At 38.7% G+C, this 22,580-nt stretch overlaps 1 protein-coding gene across 5 annotated transcripts in view; it reads right to left on the reverse strand.

Annotated features, from left to right (window-relative positions):
* The window catches only part of CRACDL (CRACD like), a 144,016-nt gene that overhangs the window by 41,350 nt on the left and 80,086 nt on the right, over positions 1-22,580 (reverse strand). For all 5 annotated transcript variants that reach the window (XM_057743322.1, XM_057743320.1, XM_057743319.1 and 2 more), the window contains exon 2: positions 13,123-13,202. In XM_057743322.1, coding sequence (XP_057599305.1) covers positions 13,123-13,192 — 70 coding nt within the window. In that variant the 5' untranslated portion in view covers positions 13,193-13,202. The remainder of the gene's footprint in view (positions 1-13,122; positions 13,203-22,580) is intronic.

The following is a 22,580-nucleotide window of genomic DNA, read 5'->3' on the forward strand; positions in this document are numbered from 1 at the left end:
TTGTCACAATCTACACTTTGAAACATTTCGTGACCTCTTCTCTGATGTCTCCTTCATTCTCACTCACAAATTCCATCATATCCAAGATTCTGTGATTTCGGCAGCTCAGCGGAAGTTCATTCCTTTCCTTCTGAATATGAGAACTAACAACGGAAGGATGGAACATCACAGGTTACCGGGATGCTGTCTAATATATCCTGAAAATTTGCTGACGGTTGATTCGTTTTATAAGTAAATCATTTTGTAAGCTGAATTCCTTTTAAAAAAACCAGGACCTTTCTATTTTGTCTATATTCATGCCCTCCTTGGGAGGTTTATATGATCTTGCCTTAATGTGTAGAATTTCTTAGGACTACTGTAAAGTTGGAGTACCTACATTACCTTAGGTAGAACAGGTCCCTGCCAAAAAGGAAATAAGTTCTACAGCCAACTTTTCTTAACTTCTAGTGGAAGTTTCCTTACCTTTATCATCTCCAAATGTTTATGTTGGTGACTGATGGGTCTCAGAGAGAGTTTATTATTTGGAAAAGCTCTTCAGAGTTTTCTGCATCTGCCAGGACACCACCTGGCTTTTGCTTAGTTGACAAATAGGTATGCATCCCTGAAGATCTGAACAAACACACAGTCCCAGGATCCTTTACAGTCAAAGATGGTGCATCAGGATTAAAGGGAGTGGCTGCAAAGACCCACAGTACAGCCACTGAATACTTCTGTTTGATTTGCCATGATTAGTTGGCCATCCACTGGGGGCCCGTTTGTATATATCTGTTAGGCTGCTAGGCCTTTGCATTCAATTTCTTTAATGGTTATAGGAACTATTTCAGTTTTCTACTTCTTGAATCTGTTTTATTGTTTCATTTTTCTAGAAATTTGTCTTTATTTCCCACATTTTCAAATGCATTGGCATATAGTTGTTAATAATATCCTCTTATATACATCAAAGCAAGATCCTTTTTGACCCACCTCCTAGAATCATGGAAATAAAATCAAGAATAAACAAATGGGACTTCATGAAACTTAAAAGCTTTTGCACAGCGAAAGAAACCATAAACAAGACTAGAAGGCAACCCTCAGAATGGGAAAAAATAATTGCCTATGAAACAACGGACAAAGGATTAACCTCCAAAATATACAAGCAGCTCATGAAGCTTCATACCAAAAAAGCAAATAACCCAATCCACAAATGGGCAGAAGACCTAAACAGACATTTCTCCAAAGAAGACATACAGATGGCTAACAAACACATGAAAAGATGCTCAACATCACTCATCATCAGAGAAATGCAAGTCAAAGCCACAATGAGGTATCACCTCACACTGATCAGAATGGCCATCATCACAAAATCTGGAAACAACAAATGTTGGAGAGGGTGTGGAGAAAAGGGAACTCTCCTGCACTGTTGGTAGGAATGTAAGTTGGTACAGCCACTATGGAAAACAATTTGGAGGTTCCTTAAAAAACTACAAATAGAACTACCATATGATCCAGTCATCCCACTCCTGGGCATATACCCAAAGAAAACCATAATCCCAAAAGAAACTTGTACCATAATGTTTATTGCAGCACTATTTACAATAGCCAGGACATGGAAGCAACCTAAATGCCCATCAACAAATGAATGGATAAAGAAGATGTGGCATATATATTCAATGGAATATTACTCAGCTATAAAAAGGGATGAGATGGAGCTATATGTAATGAGGTGGATAGAACTACAGTCTGTCATACAGAGTGAAGTAAGTCAGAAAGAGAAAGACAAATATTGTATGCTAACTCACATATACAGAATCTAAAAATGGTACTGATGAACTCAGTGACAAGAACAAGGATGCAGATACAGAGAATGGACTGGAGAACTCGAGGTTTGGGAGGGGGCAGGGGGTGAAGGGGAAGCTGAGACGAAGCAAGAGAGTAGCACAGACATATATATACTACCAACTGTAAAATAGATAGTCCGTGGGAAGTTGTTGTATAACAAAGGGAGTCCAACTTGAGGATGGAAGATGCCTTAGAGGACTGGGGCGGGGAGGGTGGGGGGGACTTGAAGGGGGGGGAGTCAAGGAAGGGAGGGAATACGGGGATATGTGTATAAAAACAGATGATTGAACTTGGTGTACCCCCCAGAAAATAATTAAAAAATAAATAAATAAATAAAAATAATATCCTCTTATTAGTTTAGCATCCATACTGTCTATAATAAAGCCTCTTTTCTCAGCCTTGATATTATCTGTCCCTTCTTTTTTCCTGAATCAATTATACCGGAGGTCTGTCAATTTCATCTGCCTTAAAAAAAAGTTTGGAAGAATCAAGATGGTGGAGTAGGAGGATGTGCGCTCACTCCCTCTTGCAAGAGCACCGGAATTACAACTAACTACTGAACAACCATCAACAGAAAAACACTGGAACTCACCGAAAAACACCACCCCACATCCAGAGACAAAGGAGAAGCCGCAATGAGATGGTAGGAGGGGCACAATCACGTTAAAATCAAATCCCATAAATGCTAGGTGGGTGACTCACAAGCTGGAGAACAGTTATACTGCAGAAGTCCTGAGGGTTCTGAGCCCCAAGTCAGACTTCCTAACCTGGGGGTCCAGCAACGGGAGGAGGAATCCCCAGAGAATCAGATTTTGAAAGCCAGCAGGATTTGATTGCAGGACCTCCACAGGACTGAGGGAAAAGGAGACTCCACTCTTGGAGGGCACACAAAAAAGTGTGCTCACCAGGACCCAGGGGGAAGGAGCAGTGACCCCATAGGAGACAGAACCAGACCTACTTTCTGGTGTTGGAGGGTTGCCTGCAGCGGTGGGGGGCAGCTGCGGATCACCGAGGAGACAGGGGCACTGGCAGCAGGGGTTCTGAGAAGTGCTCATTGGTGTGAGCCCTTCCAGAGTTCACCATTAGCTCCACCAAAGAGCCTGTAAGCTCCAGGGCTGGGTCGCCTCAGGCCAAACAACCACCAGGGTGGGAACACAGCCCCACCCATTGGCAGACAAGCAGGTTAAAGTTTTACTGAGCTCCACCCACCAAATCGGATTAAAGTTTTACTGAGCTCCACCCACCCAGCCCAACCCACCATCAGTCCCGCCCACCAGGAAGCACCCACCAGCCTCCTAGACAGCTTCCTCCACAAGAGGGCAGACAGCAGAATCAAGCAGTATCAGCAGTATTTCATCCTGTGGAACTGAAAATCACAGCCACAGAAAGATAGAGAAAATGAAAAGGCAAAAGACTTTGTACCAGATGAAGGGACAAGGCAAAACACCAGAAAAACAACTAAATGAAGAGGAGTTAGGCACTCTTCTGGGAAAAGAATTCAGAATAATGATGGTGAAGATGATCCAGGACTTTGAAAAAAGACTGGATGCAAAGATTGAAAAGTTTACCAAAGACCTAGAAGAATTAAAGAACAAACAAACAGAGATATGCAACACAAAAAGTGAAATGAAAAATACACTAGAAGGAACCAATAGCAGATTAACTGAGGCAGAAGGACGAATAAGTGACCTGGAAGACAGCAAGGTGATAATCACTGATGCAGAAAAGAATAAAGAGAAAAGAATGAAAAGAACTGAAGACAGCCTAAGAGACCTCTGGGACAACGTTAAACACAGCAACATTCGCATTATAGGGGTCCCAGAAGGAGAAGAGGGAGAGAAAGGACCTGAGAAAATACTGGAAGAGATTATAGTTGAAAACTTCCCTAACATGGGAAAGGAAATAGCTACCCAAGTCCAGGAAGTGCAGAGAGTCCCAGGCAGGATAAACCCAAGGAGAAACACGCCAAGACATATAGCAGTCAAATGGACAAACATTAAAGACAGAGAAAAGTTATTAAAAGCAACAAGGGAAAAATGACAAATAACATACAAGGGAACTCCCATCAGGTTAACAGCTGATTTCTCAGCAGAAACTCTACAAGCCAGAAGGAAGTGGCATGATATATTTCAAGTGATGAAAGGGAAGAACCTACAACCAAGAATACTCTACGCAGCAAGGATCTCATTCAGATTCAACGGAGAAATCAAAAGCTTTACAGACAAGCAACAGATAGGAGAATTCAGCACCACCAAACCAGTCCTACAGCAAATGCCCAAGGAATTTCTCTAAGCAGGAAACAGAAGAAAAGGACCTACAGAAATAACAACAAAACAATTAAGAAAATGGTAATTGGAACATACATATCGATAATTACCTTGAATGTAAATGGACTAAATGCACCAACCAAAAGACATAGACTGGCTGAATGGATACAAAAACAAGACTCATATATATGCTGTCTACAAGAGACCCACTTCAGACCTAGGGACACATACAGATAGAAAGTGAGGGGATGGAAAAAGATATTCCATGCAAATGAAAATCAAAAGAAAGCTGGAGTAGCGATACTCATATCAGATAAAATAGACTTTAAAATAAAAAATGTTACAAGAGACAAGAAAGGACACTACATAAAGATCGAGGGATCAATCCAAGAAGAAGAGATAACAATTATAAATATATATGCACCCAATATAGGAGCACCTCAATACATAAGGCAAATGCTAACAACTATGAAAGAGGAAATCGACAGTAACACAATAATAGTGGGGGAATTTAACACCCCACTTACACCAATGGACAGATCATCCAGACAGACAATTAATAAGGAAACACAAGCTTTAAATGATGCAATAAATCAGCTGGATTTAATAGATATCTATAGGACATTACATCCCAAAACAGCAGATTACACATTCTTCTCAAGTGCACATGGAACATTCTCCAGGATAGATCACATCTTGGGTCATAAATCAAGCCTTGGTAAATTCAAGAAAATTGAAATCATATCAAGCATCTTTTCTGACCACATCGCTATGAGATTAGAAATCAATTACAGGAAAAAAACTGTCAAAAACACAAACACTTGGAGGCTAAACAATACACTACTCAATAACCAAGAGATCACTGAAGAAATCAAAAAATACCTAGAGACAAACGACAATGAAAACACAATGATCCAAAACCTATGAGATGCAGCAAAGGCAATTCTAAGAGGGAAGTTTATAGCGATACAATCCTACCTCAAGAAACAAGATACATCCCAAATGAACACTCTAACGTTACACCTAAAGAAACGAGAGAAAGAAGAGCAAACAAAACCCAAAGTTAGTAGATGGAGAGAAATCATAAAGATCAGAGCAGAAATAAATGAAATAGAAACAAAGAAAACAATAGCAAAAATCAATAAAACTAAAAGCTTGTTCTTTGAGAAGATAAATAAAATTGATAAACCTCTAGCAAGACTCATCAAGAAAAAGAGGGAGAGGACTCAAATCAATAAAATTAGAAATGAAACAGGAGAAGTTACAAGAGACACCGCAGAAATGAAAAGCACCATGAGAGATTACTACAAGCAACTATATGCCAATAAAATGGACAACGTGGAAGAAATGGACAAATTCTTAGAAAGGTATAACCTTCCAAGACTGAATCAGGAAGACATAGAAAATATGAACAGACCAATCACAAGTAATAAAATTGAAACTGTGATTAGAAGTCTCCCAACAAACAAAAGACCAGGACCAGATGGCTTCACAGGTGAATTTTATCAAACATTTAGAGAAGAGCTAACACCCATCCTTCTCAAACTCTTCCAAAACATTGCAGAGGAAGGAACACTCCCAAACTCATTTTATGAAGCCACCATCACCCTGATACCAAAACCAGACAAAAATACGAAAAAAAAAAAGAAAACTACAGACCAATATCACTGATGAATTTAGATGCAAAAATCCTCAACAAAATACTAGCTAACAGACTCCAACAACACATGAAAAGGATCATACACCATGATCAAGTGGGGTTTATCCCTGGAATGCAAGGATTCTTCAATATACGCAAATCCATCAATGTGATACACCACATTAACAAGCTGAAGGATAAAAACCACATGATCATCTCAATAGATGCAGAAAAAGCTTTTGACAAAATTCAACACCCATTTATGATAAAAACTCTCCAGAAGGTGGGCACAGAGGAACCTACCTCAACATAATAAAGGCCATATATGACAAACCCACAGCAAACATCATTCTCAATGGTGAAAAGCTGAAAGCATTCTTTCTAAGATCAGGAACAAGACAAGGATGTCCACTCTCGCCACTACAATTCAACACAGTTTTGGAAGTCCTTGCCACAGCAATCAGAGAAGAAAAAGAAATCAAAGGAATCCAAATTGCAAAAGAAGAAGTAAAACTGTCACTGTTTGCAGAGGACATGATACTATCCATAGAAAATCCTCAAGATGCCACCAGAAAACTACTTGAGCTCATCAATGAACTTGGTAAAGTTGCAGGATACAAAATTAACACACAGAAATCTCTTGCATTTCTATACACCAACAATGAAAGATCAGAAAGAGAAATTAAGGAAACAATCCCATTCACCATTGCAACAAAAAGAATAAAATACCTAGGAATAAACCTAACCAAGGAGGTAAAAGACCTGTACTCAGAAAACTATAAGACACTAATGAAAGAAATCAAAGAAGACACAAACAGATGGAGGGACATACCATGTTCTTGGATTGGAAGAATCAACGTTGTGAAAATGACTATATTACTGAAAGCAATTTATAGATTCAATGCAATCCCAATCAAATTACCGATGGCATTTTTCACAGAACTAGAACAAGAAATTTTACGATTTGTATAGAAATGCAAAAGACCCCGAATAGCCAAAGCAATCTTGAGAAGGAAAGATGGAGTTGGGGGAATCAGGCTTCCCGACTTCAGGCTATACTACAAGGCTACAGTGATCAAGACAGTATGGTACTGGCACAAACACAGAAACATAGATCAATGGAACAGGATAGAAAGCCCAGAGATAAACTATGGTCAACTAATCTATGACAAAGAAGCCAAGGATATACAAAGGAGAAAAGGCAGTCTCTTCAATAAGCGGTGCTGGGAAAACTGGACAGCTACATGTAAAAGAATGAAATTAGAACACTCCCTAACACCATACACAAAAATAAACTCAAAATTGATAAAAGACCTCAATGTAAGGCCAGACACTATAAAACTCCTAGAGGAAAACATAGGAAGAACACTCTTCGACGTAAATAACAGCAAGATCTTTGTTGATCCACCCCCTAGAATAATGGAAATAAAAACAAAATAAATAAGTGGGACCTAATGAAACTTCAAAGCTTCTGCACAGCAAAGGAAACTATAAGCAAGACGAAAAGACAACCCTCAGAATGGGAAAACATATTTGCAAATGAATCAACAGACAAAGGATTAATCTCCAAAATATATAAACAGTTCATCCAGCTCAATATCAAAAAAACAAACAACCCAATCAAAAAGTGGGCAGAAGACTTAAATAGGCATTTCTCCAAAGAAGACATAAGGATGGCCAAGAGGCACATGAAAAGCTGCTCAGCATCACTAATTATTAGAGAAATGCAAATCAAAACGACAATGAGGTATCACCTGACACCAGTTAGAATGGGCATCCTCAGAAAATCTACAAACAGTAAATGCTGGAGAGGGTGTGGAGAAAAGGGAACGCTCTTGCATTGCTGGTGGGAATGTAAATTGATACAGCCACTATGGAGAACAGTATGGAGGTTCCGTGCAAAACTAAAAATAGAATTACCATATGACCCAGCAATCCCACTACTGGGCATATACCCAGAGAACACCAAAAAGACACATGCACTCCAATGTTCATGGCAGCACTATTTACAATAGCCAGGACATGGAAGCAACCTAAATGTCCATCAACAGATGAATGGATAAAGAAGATGTGGTACATACACACAATGGAATATTACTCAGCTGTAAAAAGCAATGAAACTGGGACATTTTTGGAGACCTGGATGGACCTAGAGACTGTCATACAAAGTGAAGTGAGTCAGAAAGAGAAAAACAAATATTGTATATTAACACATATATGTGGACTATAGAAAAATGGTACAAATCAACTGGTTTGCAAGGCAGAAATAGAGACACAGATGTAGAGAACAAACATATGGACACCAAGTGGGGAAAGAGGGGAGGGTTGGGGGGGGGATGAATTGGGAGATTGGGATGCCAAATTTTACACTCTAAATATATGCAGTTTATTGTAAAAAATAAAAAAATAAAAAGTTTAAAAAAAAGTTTGGCTTTGTTAATTCTCTCTACTGAATGTTTATTTTTTTATTGTACTAATTTCTGTTCTGGTTTTCCTTTCCTTCCTCCTACTTTCTTCAGGTTTACATTGCTATCTTTTTAAACTTCTTGAGATGAACACTTGGCTAATTAATTTTTAGGCGTTCTGTTTTTATAATATACACATTTAAGGCAATGCATTTCCTTCTAAATCTGTTTTAGCTGCATCTGCATTTTTTTAAAATGTTTATTTCTTTATTTACTTGTCTGTGCCTGGTCTTAGTTGCAGCACACAGGGTCTTTTAGTTGCAGCACATGGGCTCTTAGCTGTGGCATGCGGGATCTGGTTCCCTGACCAGGGGACAAACCCGGGTCCCCTGCATTGGGAGTGTGGAGTCTTAACCAGTGGACCACCAGGGAAGTCCCTGCATCTACACATTTTGATGTGCAGTTTCCTTACTATTTGGTTGAAGGTATTTTCTAATTTTCATTATAACACCTCCTTAGACCTATAGGTTATTGAGAAAAAGTATGTCTAAATATTCAAACACTTGGGGATTTTCTTATTATCTTTGTTACTGAGCTCTAGCCCAGTAATTGAGCTATGGTCACAGAACATATTCTGCATGATTTGAATCCATTCAAATTCGTCGAGACTTGCTTTAGGGCTTACCATAAATTTGTAAATGTTCCGAGAGTGCTTGAAAATAATGTATTTCCTTCAGTGTTCTATATACATCGATTAGGATAAGGCCTCTTTATTTTTAATTGTCCAAGTACTTTATGTCTTTAATTTTTAATACATTTGTCCTATCTATTAGGTGTATTAAAAATAACCCACTCTGAATGTAGATTTATCTTTGTCAATTTCTATTCTATAACTTTTGACATTATGTTGATAAATGTCATAGAAAGGTAAAAATTAATATCTTCCTGGGGAAGTGAACCTTTTCGGAAATGATCCTCTATTTTTAGTAATGCTTTTGCCTTAAATTTTATTTTGACTGCTATTGATACAGCTATGCCAGCATCACTTGGCCCAGTGTTGCAAGATTCATTTTTTTCTATCCTTTTACTTTCAACTTTTCTGAATCCCTATATTTAAGAGATTTTGAGTTTTAGGAAGCCAAATTGATCTTTAACTTCTAACTGGAACAATTAATGTAATTAGCTACTGGACACATTCTAATTACTGATATGTTAATAAAAACAAGTCTACCACCTCTGTGGTTTTTCTTAACCTCCTTTCTTGCTGTCTTTTGGATTAATTGACTTTAAAAAATTATTCCATTTTTGGGACTTCCTAGGTGGCGCAGTGGGTAAGAATCTGCCTGCCAATGCAGGGGACATGGGTTCGATCCCTGCCCACATGCCGCGGAGCAACTAAGCCTGTGCGCCACAACTATTGAGCCTGTGCTCTAGAGCCTGTGAGCCACAACTATTGAGCCCATGTGCCGCAACTACTGAAGCCCACATGCCTAGAGCCCATGCTCTACAACAAGAGAAGCCACGGCAATGAGAAGCCTGTGCACCACAATGAAGGGTAGCCCCCACCGCCACAACTAGAGAAAGCCCGTGTGCAGCGATGAAGACCCAACACAGCCAATAAAATAAATAAATATATAAATAAATAAATAAATAATTTAAAAAATTATTCCATTTTTTCCCACTTCTAGTTTGTAAACTTTGCCTTTTATCTCTGTTCTTTCAGGGGTTACCCTAGAAATTATACAATACCATACATTCTATTACGGGACAAAACAAGAAAGTTAGAATACTTTAATGCTATTTTTATGCCCTATTGTCTTCATTCTGATCTTTAAAATATTATTCCATGTTCATTTAGATGTGTCTGCTTGTTTCTCGTTTACTTTGCTTCTCATTCCTTCCTGTGTCCAAATCCTCCATCAACGATGATTTTGCTTCCACCTGAAGGCAGTTTCCTTTAGAATAGGAGGGTCTCCTGGTGACAAACTCAGTTTTTATCTGAAAATGCCTTTGTTTCTTCTTCGTTCCTGAAATATCATTTTCCTAGGAATAACATTCTAGGTTGGCGATTATTTTTTCTAAGTCATGCTTTCAATAATATTGAAGACATTATTTCCTGTTTTGTGGTTTCTGTCATGTGGTCAAGAAGTCAGTTTTTTTGCTCCTTTGAAGGTAATCTTTTTTCTCAGACTAATTTTAAGATTTTTCATTTTTGCCTTTGGTTTTCTATATTTTCATTCTGTTTGGGTTTCCTTTTATTTATCCTTCTTAGGATTCATTCAGTTTCTTAAATCTGTGGATTGGGTCATCTTTTTTTTTTTAAATCAATTCCAGAAAATTCTCAGCTATTCTCTCCTCTCCTGAGAGGATGCTTAAGTGTGTGTTACGCCCTTTCACTTATCTCTGTGTTTCTTGTCCTCTTTCTGTATTTTCCTTCTTTTTATCATTACATGAAGCATTCTGTATACTCTCTTGTAATCTATCTTGAGCTGATATAATCTGCTATTAATCTCATCCACTTTATTTATTTATTTATTGGCCACGTTGGTTTTTCGATGCTGCACACAGGCTTTCTCTAGTTGTGGTGAGCAGGGGCTACTCTTCATTGTGATGTACAGGCTCCTCATTGTGGTGGCTTCTCTTGTTTGTGGAGCACGGGCTCTAGGCACGTGGGCTTCAGTAGTTGCAGCACATGGGCTCAATAGTTGTGGCACATGGGCTTAGCTGCTTCGCGGTATGTGGGATCCTCCCAGAGCAGGGATTGAACCCGTGTCTCCTGCACTGAGGCAGATTCTCAACCACTGCACCACCTAGGAAGTCCCTAATCCACTTAATTTTTAATTGTAACAGTTTTATTTATTTCTAAAAAACCCACTTGTTTTTCAAATCTGGTACATCATTTTAAAGTTGTTTTAAGAGTTACATCTGTAAAATTCACTCTTTTTTGGTGTACACAGAGTTGAATAATCACCACCAAAATCAAGATACATGAAACCCTTCCCCTATCTTTAACCTCTGGAGACCACAGATATCTTCTTGTTTTTATAGTTTTGCCTTTTCCAGAAGGTCATATATGGTGATTCAGACAGTATGCATCCTCATTTTTTTTTTTTTTTGGCCATGCCCTGTGGCAAACGGGATTTTAGTTCATAGACCAGGGATCGAACCCGTGTCCCCTGCATTGGGAGCATGTAGTCTTAACCCCTGAACCACCGGGGAAGTCACAGTGTGTATCCTTTTGATTCTGGCTCTTTTTTTCACTTATCACTATGTATTAGAGATTCATCCATGCTGTTACATCAATCAATAGCTTGTTTCTTATTATTGCTGAGTACAGGTTCATTGTATAGATATAAACAAAGTGGGAAACGAAAATAAAACTGCTATAGGCTTTTGCGTAAACATAAGGTTTCATTTTTCTTAGGTAAATACCTAGGAGTGGGATTGGTGGGTCACAGAATAAGCATGTGTTTAATTTTATAAGAAACTGATAAAATACTTTCCAAAGTGGCTGTACCATTTCCATTTTCATCATCAATATATGAGAGTTCCAGTTGTGCTGCATCCTCACCAGCATTTGTTTCTGTTTCTGTTTTGCCTTTCTAACAGATGTATAGTGGTATCTCATTGTAGTTTTAATTTGCATTAACTAATAACTATTGATGTTGAGCACTTTTTTTTGTGCTTTTTTGCCATCTGTGTATCTTCTTAAGTAAAGCATCTTTAAAAATCTTTTGCCTATTTTTAATTGGGTTGTTAGTTTTCTTACTTTGAATTTTAAGCACTCTTGTCAAATGTGATTTGCAAATATTGTCTCTCAGTCTGTGACCTGACTTTTCATCTTCTTAATAGTGTCTTTCACAGAGCAAAAGTTTTAAATTTTGATAAAGTCCAATTTATCAACTTTTTCTTTTAGGGACTGAGGGGTCACATCTAAGAACTCTTATCTAATCCTAAGTCATAAATATTTTCTCCTATATTTTCTTTAAAAGGATTTATAGTATTACATTTGTGCCTATGATAGATTTAAAATTAATTTTTGTATACTCATTTGAGTTCAAATAAACTTTGAACTCTCAAAATTCATTTTTTTACATAAGAATGTCCAAATAGCACCATTTGTTGAGAAGACAATTCCCACTGCATCGAAATGTGACAGAGGAGAAGTAGTCCTAACATAGAATAATACGGAAAATCAATCTGTAATAAATGAAATAAACTCTTTAATGAAATTAGTATCTGAAGGTAAGAGTTAAGAGCTAGGATTTAATATTATTGGAAGCTGTTCCCCTGAACTACCTCAAAGAAAATCACCACCAGCACTTTGACTTAAAAACAAGAGAAAGATGGAGAGCTTTGTCACCAAAATAAGGTGAGTAAAAATGGCTGACATGGGGAAAGGCACATGTGGGGAGATCAATGTTTTCTAATGTCACTTTTACAACTCTAACAAGACATACACAGCACTCTATGGATAACAAACTAATTCCATAACTGGGTAACACCTGGAATGTGTTATGAAATGATGACTTATGGGCTTAGAATTTAGCTCAGTAGAAAGTGCAATAAAGGCCTCCTGAAGGAGAATAAAAGCCATAAAAGAGGAATCAAAGGCTCTCTCTTGATATTATTATTTCTTCTGGATGATTAGACCATCCAATACTTTGCCCAACATCCTACTGAACCTTCTGGATGTCCCTGGATGATAAATAATTTGATTGCATCTCTCTTCCTTTGCTTTCAAGTCAACCAAACTTGGGGACATGTTCAGCTCCAGGAACGAGGGAAATGACTTACCTCCCCCACTTCCCTGCGTCTGACAGAGAAACAAAGGAGCATGGCCACATGTGAGGAGTCTGGGGGTGTCTGAACACCCTGTGAACTGAATCCACTGTCCACACGGAGAACCCAAAGGCCTTTCTCCAGCAGCCCCTCTCCCAGCCCCACAAGCCAACAAGGGCTCCTCCCAGGGCAGGGGAAGTGAGGGCCTTACCTGTGCTGTCTTCCCCAAGGCCTTCCGCGGCCTCCCGAAGCTTAATGTCCATCACCCTTGTGGAAATCATGTCCAAGTCACTAAAATCAGATAGAAAGTCATGTTAGAGGAACAAGTCTAACGGAAGTTAACAGTGACTGAAATGGTGGTGACTGCCTTTTGCCCACGACCCCGGCAAAGACAGATTCCAGGTCAGTAGAGGCCAAAAACATGTCCACAGCTCAAGATTAGTAGCCACATTGGTGTTTGTCTAGTCACTGACCAGAGCCATTTAATGGAAAACTGAAAGCTGGAAAATGCTTCAGCAATTTACACAATGCAGATTTGGTTCTTTCTTTGAAAAAAAATTTTCAGAAATTATGTTTTTCTCTTGTTCACTGTAGAAAGTTTGGAAGACACAGAGAATGAAAATCACCCATTATCCCACCAATCAAGGATGATGAACCACAGTCAATGTTTTAATGTATTTCCTTCCAATTTTTTAATGCAAATATTTATGTGCACAAGCACACATGCATATTAGTAAGCCTGACTTCTTGATGTATTATTATAATGGCTACATAATATTTTGATATATAGCTGCACCATCATTTATTTACACTGTTTCTTTTTTGAACTTTTTATTATGAAAAATTTCAAACAGATAGGAAAATATAGAGAATGTATAATGAGCTTAATACATGGTGACTCTTGCTCATCTTTACCCCTTCTCCCCTCCCACTCCCACTAGCTTATTTCAAAGTGAATCACTCCAGATACAACCATCATTTCATCCATAAGGACTTGGCCTCTTCCTAAATTAAAAATCTCTCATTCTTCACAGAAATCAAATAAATGATTATTGGTCAATATTCCTGCCACAGAGGACAAACACATTGAGCTGTGTTCCTGCCTTCCATAGCTGAGTTTTAAACAGCATATTCTACCCCACACAGAATAACTCATCATGTACTTGGGAAGTTATTTCTTATTGACGATTACTATGAAAAGGGAGCTAAAATATTTAATTAACCAATTAACATTTACCACTTGTACACAGTACATAATGGGAAATGATGGGAGAAATTTAAAAATATATTTAACAGAGGAAAGAAGTTGCAGGCCTTTGCTAGAGCTGGGTCTAATATTTAGGTCTCCTTTAATATTAATGTCAAACTGCCCATCCCAGACCAGCCAATTCCTTAAAGGTGAACAAACCTTCGTTAGCCTTGTTTCTTGATTTTGATATAGTCTGGCTTTATAAAAATGTCAGATCAACAGAATGAAGGAAAAAACCACATGATCATCTCAACTGAGGCAGAAAAACCATTTGACAAAACTCAATACCCTTTTATCATTAAAAAAAAAAAAACCTAGAGGGAAAAAGATGGCAGTGAAGTAGAGGGACGTGGAATGCATCCCTCTCCACAGATGCATTGGGAATGCACCGAAGCACGCAATAATTCCCACAGAGAACCAGCTGAACACCAGCAGATGGCCTTGGACACCAGAAAGGACCGCAAGGAGCCCGACATAACCGGTAGGGAGGCATCTACGACGGCTCAAAGAGGGTGAAGCGGCGGAGCTGTGGCAGACGGGAGGGAGTGAGAAACACACGGAGGGTCCACACCGCAGCACAGCGTTCCGGGACTGAGACGTCGATCCACAGCTGAACAGAGGGTCTGGGAGCAGGAGTGTGGGAACCAGAGAGCTGGTTCAGGGTGAGAAACATTGTTGCCAATAAGGTGACGGACTGAGAGGACAGGAGGGAAGAGGTCCGCGGCGAGGAGGGCCTGCCCCTGAGAGCTGCCTGGCCATGATGGCGGCTGGAAGCTGCAAGCTCACGGGTGGGGGGGGGGCGGGGGGAGGAGCCGCGTGCATAGCCTCTCTCTCTCTCTCTTTCCGGGCCTCTGCAACAGGCAGTGGAGAGATGCCCTGCGGGCCACCTAAGGCGCTCAGGGATAACAAGCACCCTCAGGTACTCGGGCGGGGCTAGATTAAAACCCCTTGCAACGCCAGCAGCAGGGAGGCTGCTGAGAAAACAAACAAACAAACAAAAAACCCAAGAAAGGCCCAACTCTAAGACTTTCTGTTTACACCTGAGCCACTGGCGTCCCTCTGCAACAGGCACCTCCAAGCCCGACTAAAACAACAGTGCGCCACTGCTCACTCACTCCCAGGGGAAGGAGCCACTATTGTATCCTCTCCCTCCCCACACACCGATGCTTACAGATGAACAATAAAGGAACCTCTGCTGGTCACAGAATAATGCAAAAAAACCCAAGGCGAGTAGAAGGACACTTACAGCTGAGACTCTAAGGAAACAGAAATATTAGTATCAATCCTATTGAACTGGTCCATTCTGGGATCGGTTCTGGATTTTTCTCTCTCTCTCTTTTTTTTTCTTTATTAATTACGATCTTAGTCCTAAGGGATCTACAAGTTTTATAACATAATTTTTTAATGATATTTTTTATTCTTTTTTCATTTTTTTGCCTTTTTATATACTTCTATATCTAGCTAAGTTTTTGGTAGTACGGACAATATATCTCTCATACTTTCCTTTCATCCCTATCTTTTATACATTTCTATTCCTTTCTTTTTATTTCCATATTTCCAACCACACTATGCTCTTCTGTTCCCCTTTCTTCCAGCTATTTAAGTTTATTTTATCTTAACATACTTATAAGCAACACTATCAATCTGCTCAGACTCCTTGCTCTATTCTCCAGATGATGCACCACCTTGGTATTTAATATTAGGATTTTGTCTTTATCTTAGTTCTTAGTACAACTGTCCAATTTCATTCTGAGAATCTCCATTCTATCTGGTGGTACTCTAGCTCTTCTCTATATTTGATCCTAGCTTACAAAATCTCCCTGGATTAGTGTTTGTATGTGTAAGGTGTTATTTGTTTGTTTGCTTTTGCTTTTGTCTCTGATTTGTTCTGTTTCAGTTGTCAATTTCTGTTGGGTTTCTCTTTGAATATCTGGTAGCATACTGGGTTCTGTCAGGTCTTTCCAGAGCCTTATGTCCTAATGGATTCAGTAATTGTGTGTCTTATACATGCATGTGCTTCCTAGACTTAATATTTGTTTAATCCAATACTTGGACATTAGTCTGAGGCTCGGACAGTCTTCTATAAACACCTCAATTGCCAGGACAAGCAACCCCAAAAGTCTGGACAACCATGAGGAAACAAAGAAACACCATGCAGGCAAAGGAGCAGGAAAAAAACCCACAAGATCAAATAAATGAGGAGGAAATAGGAAAAATGCCTGAAAAAGAATTTAGAGTAATGATAATAAAAATGATACAAAATCGCGATAACAAAATAGAGAAAGTACAAGAAACAGATCATAAGAACTCAGAAAAACAAACAGCAATGGATAACAAAATAACTGAAATTAAAAATACTCTAGATGCTATAACCAGCAGAATGACTGAGGCAGAAGAACGAATAAGTGAGTTGGAAGATAGAATAGGGGAAATAAATGCAACAGAGCAGGAAAAAGAAAAAAGAATAAAAAGAATAGAAGACAGCCTCAGAGACCTTAGTGATAACATTAAGCATACCAACATTTGAATTATAGGCATCCCAGAAGAAGAAGAAAACAAGAAAGGGTCTGAGAAAATATTTGAAGAGGTTCTAGTGGAAAACTTCCCCAACATGGGAAAGGAAATAATTAACTAAGTCCAAGAAGCACAGAGAGTCCCATACAGAATAAACTCAAGGAGAAATACACCAAGACACATATTAATCAAACTAATGACAATCAAACACAAAGAAAAAATATTAAAAGCAGCAAGAGAAAAGCAACAAATAACATATAAGGGAAAACCCATAAGGATAACAGCTGACCTTTCTACAGAAACTCTGTAGGCCAGAAGGGAATGGCAGGATATCCTGAAAGTCCTGAAAGAGAAAAACCTACAGCCAAGAATACTCTACCCAGCAAGAATCTCATTCAGATTTGAGGGAGAAATCAAAACCTTTCCAGACAAGCAAAAGTTAAGAGAATTCAGCAACACCAAACCAGACTTACAACAAGTGCTAAAGGAACGTCTCTAAGTAGGAAACACAAGAAAAGGAAAACACCTACAAATACAAACCCAAAACAATTAAGAAAATGGTAATGGGAACACACATGTCAATAATCACCTTAAATGTAAATGGATTAAATGCTCCAACCAAAAGACACAGACTGGCTGAATGGATACAAACACAAGACCCTTCTATATGCTGCCTACAAGAAACCCACTTCAGACCAAGGGATACATATAGACTGAAAGGAAAGGGATGGAAAAAGATATTCCATGCAAATGGAAGTCAAAAGAAAGCTGGAGTAGCAATACTCATATCAGACAAATTAGACTTGAAAGTAAAGACTATTAAAAGAGACAAGGAAAGACACTACATAATGATCAAGGGATCCATTCAAGAAGAACATATCACAATGGTAAATATCTATGCCCCCAATATAGGAGCCCCTCAATACATAAGGCAAATGCTAACAGCTATAAAAGGGGACATCGACAGTAACACAATAATAGTGGGAGACTTGAACACCCCACTTACATCAATGGACAGATCATCCAAACAGAAAATAAATAAAGACACACAAGCTTTAAATGACACATTAGACCATCTCGACTTCATTGATATTTATAGGACATTCCATCCAAAAACGACAGACTACACTTTCTTCTCAAGTGCACATGGAACATTTTCCAGGATAGATCACATTTTGGGTCACAAATCAAACCTCAGCAAATTCAAGAAAACTGAAATCATATCAAGCATCTTCTCAGACCACAACGCCATGAGACTAGATATCAATTACACGAAAAAAACTGCAAAAAATACAAACGCATGGAGGCTAAACAATTCACTCTTAAACAACCAAGAAATCACTAAAGAAATCAAAGAGGAAATCAAAAAATATCTAGAAACAAACAACAACGAAAACACAACAACCCAAAACCTATGGGACGCAGCAAAAGCAGTTCTAAGAGGGAAGTTTATAGCAATACAGTCCTACCTTAAGAAACAAGAAAATGATCGAATAAACAACCTAACCTTACACCTAAAACAACTAGAGAAAGAAGAACAAAGAAACCCCAAAGTGAGCAGAAGGAAAGAAATCATAAAGATCAGAGCAGAAATAAATGAAAAAGAAAGGAAAGAAACCATAAGAAAAATAAATAAAACTAAAAGCTGGTTCTTTGAGAAGATTAACAAAATTGATAAACCATTAGCCAGACTCATCAAGAAAAAAAGGGAGAAGATGCAAATCAACAGAATTAGAAATGAAAAAGGAGAGGTAACAACGGACACCTCAGAAATACAAAAGATCATGAGAGACTACTACAAGCAACTATATGCCACTAAATTGGATAACCTGGAAGAAATGGACAAATTCTTAGAAAAATACAATCTTCCAACTGAACCAGGAAGAAATAGAAACCATGAACAGACCAATCACAAGTATGGAAATTGAGGCAGTGATTAAAAATCTCCCAACACACAAAAGCCCAGGACCAGATGGGTTCACGGGCGAATTCTATCAAACATTTCGAGAAGAGCTAACACCTATCCTTCTCAACCTCTTCCAAAATATTGCAGAAGGCGGAACACTCCCAAACTCATTCTACAAGGCTACCATCACCCTGATACTAAAACGAGGCAAAGATGTCACAAAAAAAGAAAACTACAGACCAATATCACTGATGAATTTAGATGCAAAAATCCTCAACAAAATACTAGCTAACAGACTGCAACAGCACATTAAAAAAATCATACACCATGATCAAGTGGGGTTTATCCCTGGGATGCAAGGATTCTTCAATATACGCAAATCAATCAACGTGATACATCTTATCAACAAATTGAAGGATAAAAACCATATGATCATCTCAATAGATGCAGAAAAAGCTTTTGACAAAGTTCAACATCCATTTATGATGAAAGCCCTCCAGAAAATGGGCATAGAAGGAAATTACCTCAACATAATAAAAGCCATATATGAAAAACCAAAAGCCAACATCGTTCTCAATGGGGAAAAACTGAAAGAATTCCCTCTAAGAACAGGAACAAGACAAGGGTGTCCACTCTCACCATTATTATTCAACATAGTTTTGGAAGTTTTAGCCACAGCAATCAGAGAAGAAAAAGAAATAAAAGGAATCCAAATCGGAAAAGAAGAAGTAAAATTGTCACTCTCTGCAGATGACATGATATTATATATAGAAAACCCTAAAGACTCTACCAGAAAACTGCTAGCACTCATTGATGAGTTTAGTAAAGTAGCAGGATACAAAATTAATGCACAGAAATCTCTTGCATTCCTACACACTAACAACGGAAGAGCAGAAAGAGAAATTAAGGAAATTCTCCCATTCACCATTGCAACAAAAAGAATAAAACACCTAGGAATAAACCTGCCTAAGGAGGCAAAAGATCTGTATGCAGAAAACTTTAAGACATTGATGAAAGAAATCAAAGACGACACAAACAGATGGAGGGACATACCATGTTCCTGGATTGGAAGAATCAACATCGTGAAAATGACTGTACTACCCAAAGCAATTTACAGATTCAATGCAATCCCGATCAAATTACCAATGGCATTTTTCACAGAACTAGAGCAAGAAATCTTACGATTTGTATGGAAACACAAAAGACCCCGAATAGCCAAAGCAATCTTGAGAAGGAAAAATGGAGTGGGTGGAATCAGGCTTCCTGACTTCAAACTCTACTACAAGGCCATAGTGATCAAGACAGTATGGTACTGGCACAAAAATAGAAAGGAAGATCAATGGAATAGAATAGAGAATGCAGAAGTAAGCCCAAACACATATGGGCACCTTATCTTTGACAAAGGAGGCACGAATATACAATGGAAAAAAGACAGCCTCTTCAAGAAGTGGTGCTGGGAAAATTGGACAGCAACATGTAAAAGAATGAAATTAGAACACTTCCTAACACCATACACAAAAATCAACTCCAAATGGATTAAAGACCTACATGTAAGGCCAGACACTATCAAACTCCTAGAGGAAAACATAGGCAGAACACTCTATGACATCCATCAAAGCAAGATCCTTTTTGACCCACCTCCTAGAATCATGGAAATAAAATTAAGAATAAACAAATGGGACCTCATGAAACTTAAAAGCTTTTGCACAGCGAAAGAGACCATAAACAAGACTAAAAGGCAACTCTCAGAATGGGAAAAAATAGTTGCCTATGAAACAATGGACAAAGGATTAACCTCCAAAATATACAAGCAGCTCATACAGCTTAATACCAAAAAAGCAAATAACCCAATCCACAAATGGGCAGAAGACCTAAATAGACGTTTCTCCAAAGAAGACATACAGATGGCCAACAAGCACATGAAAAGATGCTCAACATCACTCATCATGAGAGAAATGCAAGTCAAAGCCACAATGAGGTATCACCTCACACCAATCAGAATGGCCATCATCACAAAATCTGGAAACAACAAATGTTGGAGAGGGTGTGGAGAAAAGGGAACTCTTCTGCACTGTTGGTGGGAATGTAAGTTGGTACAGCCACTATGGAAAACAATTTGGAGGTTCCTTAAAAAACTACAAATAGAACTACCATATGATCCAGTAATCCCACTACTGGGCATATACCCAAAGAAAACCATAATCCCAAAAGAAATTGTACTGTAATGTTTATTGCAGCACTATTTACAGTAGCCAGGACATGGAAGCAACATAAATGGCCCATCAACAAATGAATGGATAAAGAAGATGTGGCATATATATACAATGGAATATTACTCAGCTATAAAAAGGGATGAGATGGAGCTATATGTAATGAGGTGGATAGAACTACAGTCTGTCACACAGAGTGAAGTAAGTCAGAAAGAGAAAGACAAATATTGTATGCTAACTCACATATACGGAATCTAAAAATGGTACTGATGAACTCAATGACAAGACCAAGGACGCAGATACAGAGAATGGACTGGAGAACTCGAGGTTTGGGAGGGGGCGGGGGGTGAAGGGGAAGCTGAGACGAAGCGAGAGAGTAGCACAGACATATATATACTACCAACTGTAAAACAGATAGTCCGTGGGAAGTTGTTGTATAACAAAGGGAGTCCAACTTGAGGATGGAAGATGCCTTAGAGGACTGGGGTGGGGAGGTTGGGGGGGACTTGAGGGGGGGGGAGTCAAGGAAGGGAGGGAATATGGGGATATGTGTATAAAAACAGATGATTGAACTTGGTGTACCCCCCCAAAAATAATAAATAAATAAATAAATAAAATTAAAAAAAAAAAACCTAAAAAAACTAGAAATAGAGAAAAAGTACCTCAATATAATAAAGGCTATATATGAAAATCCCACAGCTAACATCAAACTCAACAGTGAAAAACTGAAAGCTTTTCCTCTAAGATCAGGAAAAGACACTCTCACCACATCTATTGAACATAGTATTGAAGTCCTAGCCAGAGAACACAGGCAAGGAAAATAAAGGGCATCCAAGTTGAAAAGGAAGAGATAAAATGATCTCTGTTCACAGATGACATGATCTTATATGTAGGAAATCCTAAAGATCCACCCCCCCTACACACACACACATGCAAAACTGTTAGAAGAAATAAATGAATTCGGCAAAGTTGCAGAACACAAAATGAACACACAAAAATCAGTTGTTTCTATAAACTAAGAATGAACACTCCAAAAAGGAAATTAAGAAAACAATTCCATTTACAATAGCATCAAAAAGAATGAAGTACCTGGGAATAAATTTAACCAAGAGACAAAAAAGACTTGTACCCCAAAAACTAAAAAATGTTGCGGAGGGCTTCCCTGGTGGCACAGTGGTTAAGAATCTGTCTGCCAATGCGGGGGACACAGGTTCCATCCCTGGTCCGGGAAGATCCCACATGTCTCGGAGCTATTAAGCCCCTGTGCCACAACTACTGAGCCTGAGCTCTAGATCCTGAAAGCCATAACTATTGAGCACATGTGCCACAACTAATGAAGCCCGCATGCCTAGAGCTTGTGCTGCTCAACAAGAGAAGCCACCGCAATGAGAAGCTTGTGCACTGCAACGAAGAGTAGTCCCGGCTCTCTGCAACTAGAGAAGGCCCACACGCAGCAACAAAGACCCAACACAGCCAAAAAAATTTTTTTAAATGTTGCTGAAAGATTGAAGACAGCACCAGTAAATGGCAAGTCATCCCATGTTCATGGATTGAAAGACATTATTGTTATGATGTCCATACTAGCCAAGGCAATCTACGGATTTACTGTAATCCTTATCAAAATCCCTGATCCTGCTGCTAAATGTTACCATAGGGGGATGGAGCAGCTACCAGAGCATGTGAAGGAAGAGGCAGTAGAGAAGGAGCAATGGAAGGAGCAAGAAGAGTAAAAATGATGAGCTTTGGTTAAGAGTCACCAACTACCACCGTATCATCTTCCATGGTTGCCA

The sequence above is a fragment of the Hippopotamus amphibius genome, chromosome 7 (assembly GCF_030028045.1).
Source record: "Hippopotamus amphibius kiboko isolate mHipAmp2 chromosome 7, mHipAmp2.hap2, whole genome shotgun sequence".
In the NCBI taxonomy this organism is placed as follows: domain Eukaryota; kingdom Metazoa; phylum Chordata; class Mammalia; order Artiodactyla; family Hippopotamidae; genus Hippopotamus; species Hippopotamus amphibius.